Below are 1,430 nucleotides of genomic sequence, written 5' to 3' on the forward strand. Positions count from 1 at the left end.
ATCCAGGTCATCATGGTCTAAGGAGCTTGGAAAGAAAAGCGTCTGTGGGAGTGTCCCTTAAGAGGGTTGTTGACCCATTATTGATCCTCTCAAACTTCAGGCCTCGAGGTCCGGTGTCCTGCAGGTTTTAGCTCTCACCCTGGGTCATCGGGGTCAAATGATTAGTTCTTTACCTCTTTGCCTCTGGAGAACTTCAGAGTCAAAGGTTCTGGTCCATGTGTGTCGGTTTCAGGTAAACTTCAGTGTTGAGGTTTCTATTCTTCTCAGTGTGCACTGAAAATCTTTCCAAGCTCCTTAGAGAACTTTATGCAAACACTTAACGACTGGATAGACGTGATTATGTTGTATTAAGTGGTGAAAAACAATTATTAAAACTCTTTTGTGTTTGTGGACACAGAGACTCAATTAGTCTGTCTAACTTAATCAGAACGAACTGTTCCCAGATCAGAGTCATCTGACACTAGAAGGTTCAGTCACGAGTAACTCTTCACTGCCACAAAACAAAACTTGAGTTTTAGGTCATAGTTTTAAAAACCGTAAAGTGCGCCTTGTTGTAGTTTTTGCCTCTCTCCCTCTGAGTGTCACGGGTCTATCTGATCTGGAGGAGAATGTCTTTTATCTCAGCTTTGATACTGAAAGCAGCAACTCCATCAGTTACTCAGCTAGCGAGTGCTGAAATCTGTGTGACCTGATTGAAACCCTGAAAATCAAAGCCTCCATCTGATTTCATGAGCTGATTGCCCGTCACCCAGTGTCCACTCCCCGCCTGACGGCGCTCTTCCACTGCCTTTGCCACGAAGTAGACCATGTTGAAAATAGTCCCAAACAAAGGAGACACCTGCAGACACAGGACAACACTTTGTCACATTAGATTCTCTCGTTTACTGGGGACGTACACATTGTTTACACGTTATTTACTTGTTTACCTCTGAATCCATCAGAACATTAAAGCCCGTGTTTGTTGTTGTTTGTTTGTTTACCTCTGTGGCGGAGACACCCGAGTGAATCTCTCGGCTCGTTTGAGCCTCGCGGAAAGCTTCATAGAAACTCTGGTCGGATGCCATGGTAACAGTCAGCACGGCACTATAGGCGTGACGTAGCTGCGTGCTATTGGTCAGCTGGTTGAAGACTGTGTGCTGATTGGATAAAACAGAGAGGGAGGGAACCAATCAGAACTCTGCCTTTAGTTAAACACAGTGGGGTGGTGTATGGGTGGTAAATAAGAAAAGTTTGCTTGTTTGCTTGTTTTCTTTTTGAGGATCGGAGAAAATGGAATAAAACCTCCTTGAGAACTTGTTGGTCGTTACCTGATAGGGCATCGCGTACAGCAGGGCGTCGTAGGGAATGAACATGTAACCATTGGAAACCATCCCCATCTCCAGGGCGGTCAGCAGTAGCTCCCTCTGATCCTCTCCACCAATCAGGACAGA

At 45.4% G+C, this 1,430-nt stretch overlaps 1 protein-coding gene across 1 annotated transcript in view; it reads right to left on the reverse strand.

The window, feature by feature from the left end:
* LOC102295972 (retinal guanylyl cyclase 1) overlaps window positions 1–1,430 on the reverse strand; it is a gene marked incomplete at its 5' end in the record, with an annotated part of 14,458 nt that extends 13,028 nt beyond the window's left edge. Inside the window, 3 exon segments of the mRNA XM_014330265.2 lie at window positions 689–838; window positions 981–1,136; window positions 1,308–1,430. Of these exon segments, the coding sequence (XP_014185751.1) occupies window positions 689–838; window positions 981–1,136; window positions 1,308–1,430 (429 nt within the window).

The sequence above is a fragment of the Haplochromis burtoni genome, unplaced genomic scaffold, assembly GCF_018398535.1.
Source record: "Haplochromis burtoni strain Fernald_Lab_line unplaced genomic scaffold, NCSU_Asbu1 Contig_753, whole genome shotgun sequence".
NCBI lineage: Eukaryota > Metazoa > Chordata > Actinopteri > Cichliformes > Cichlidae > Haplochromis > Haplochromis burtoni.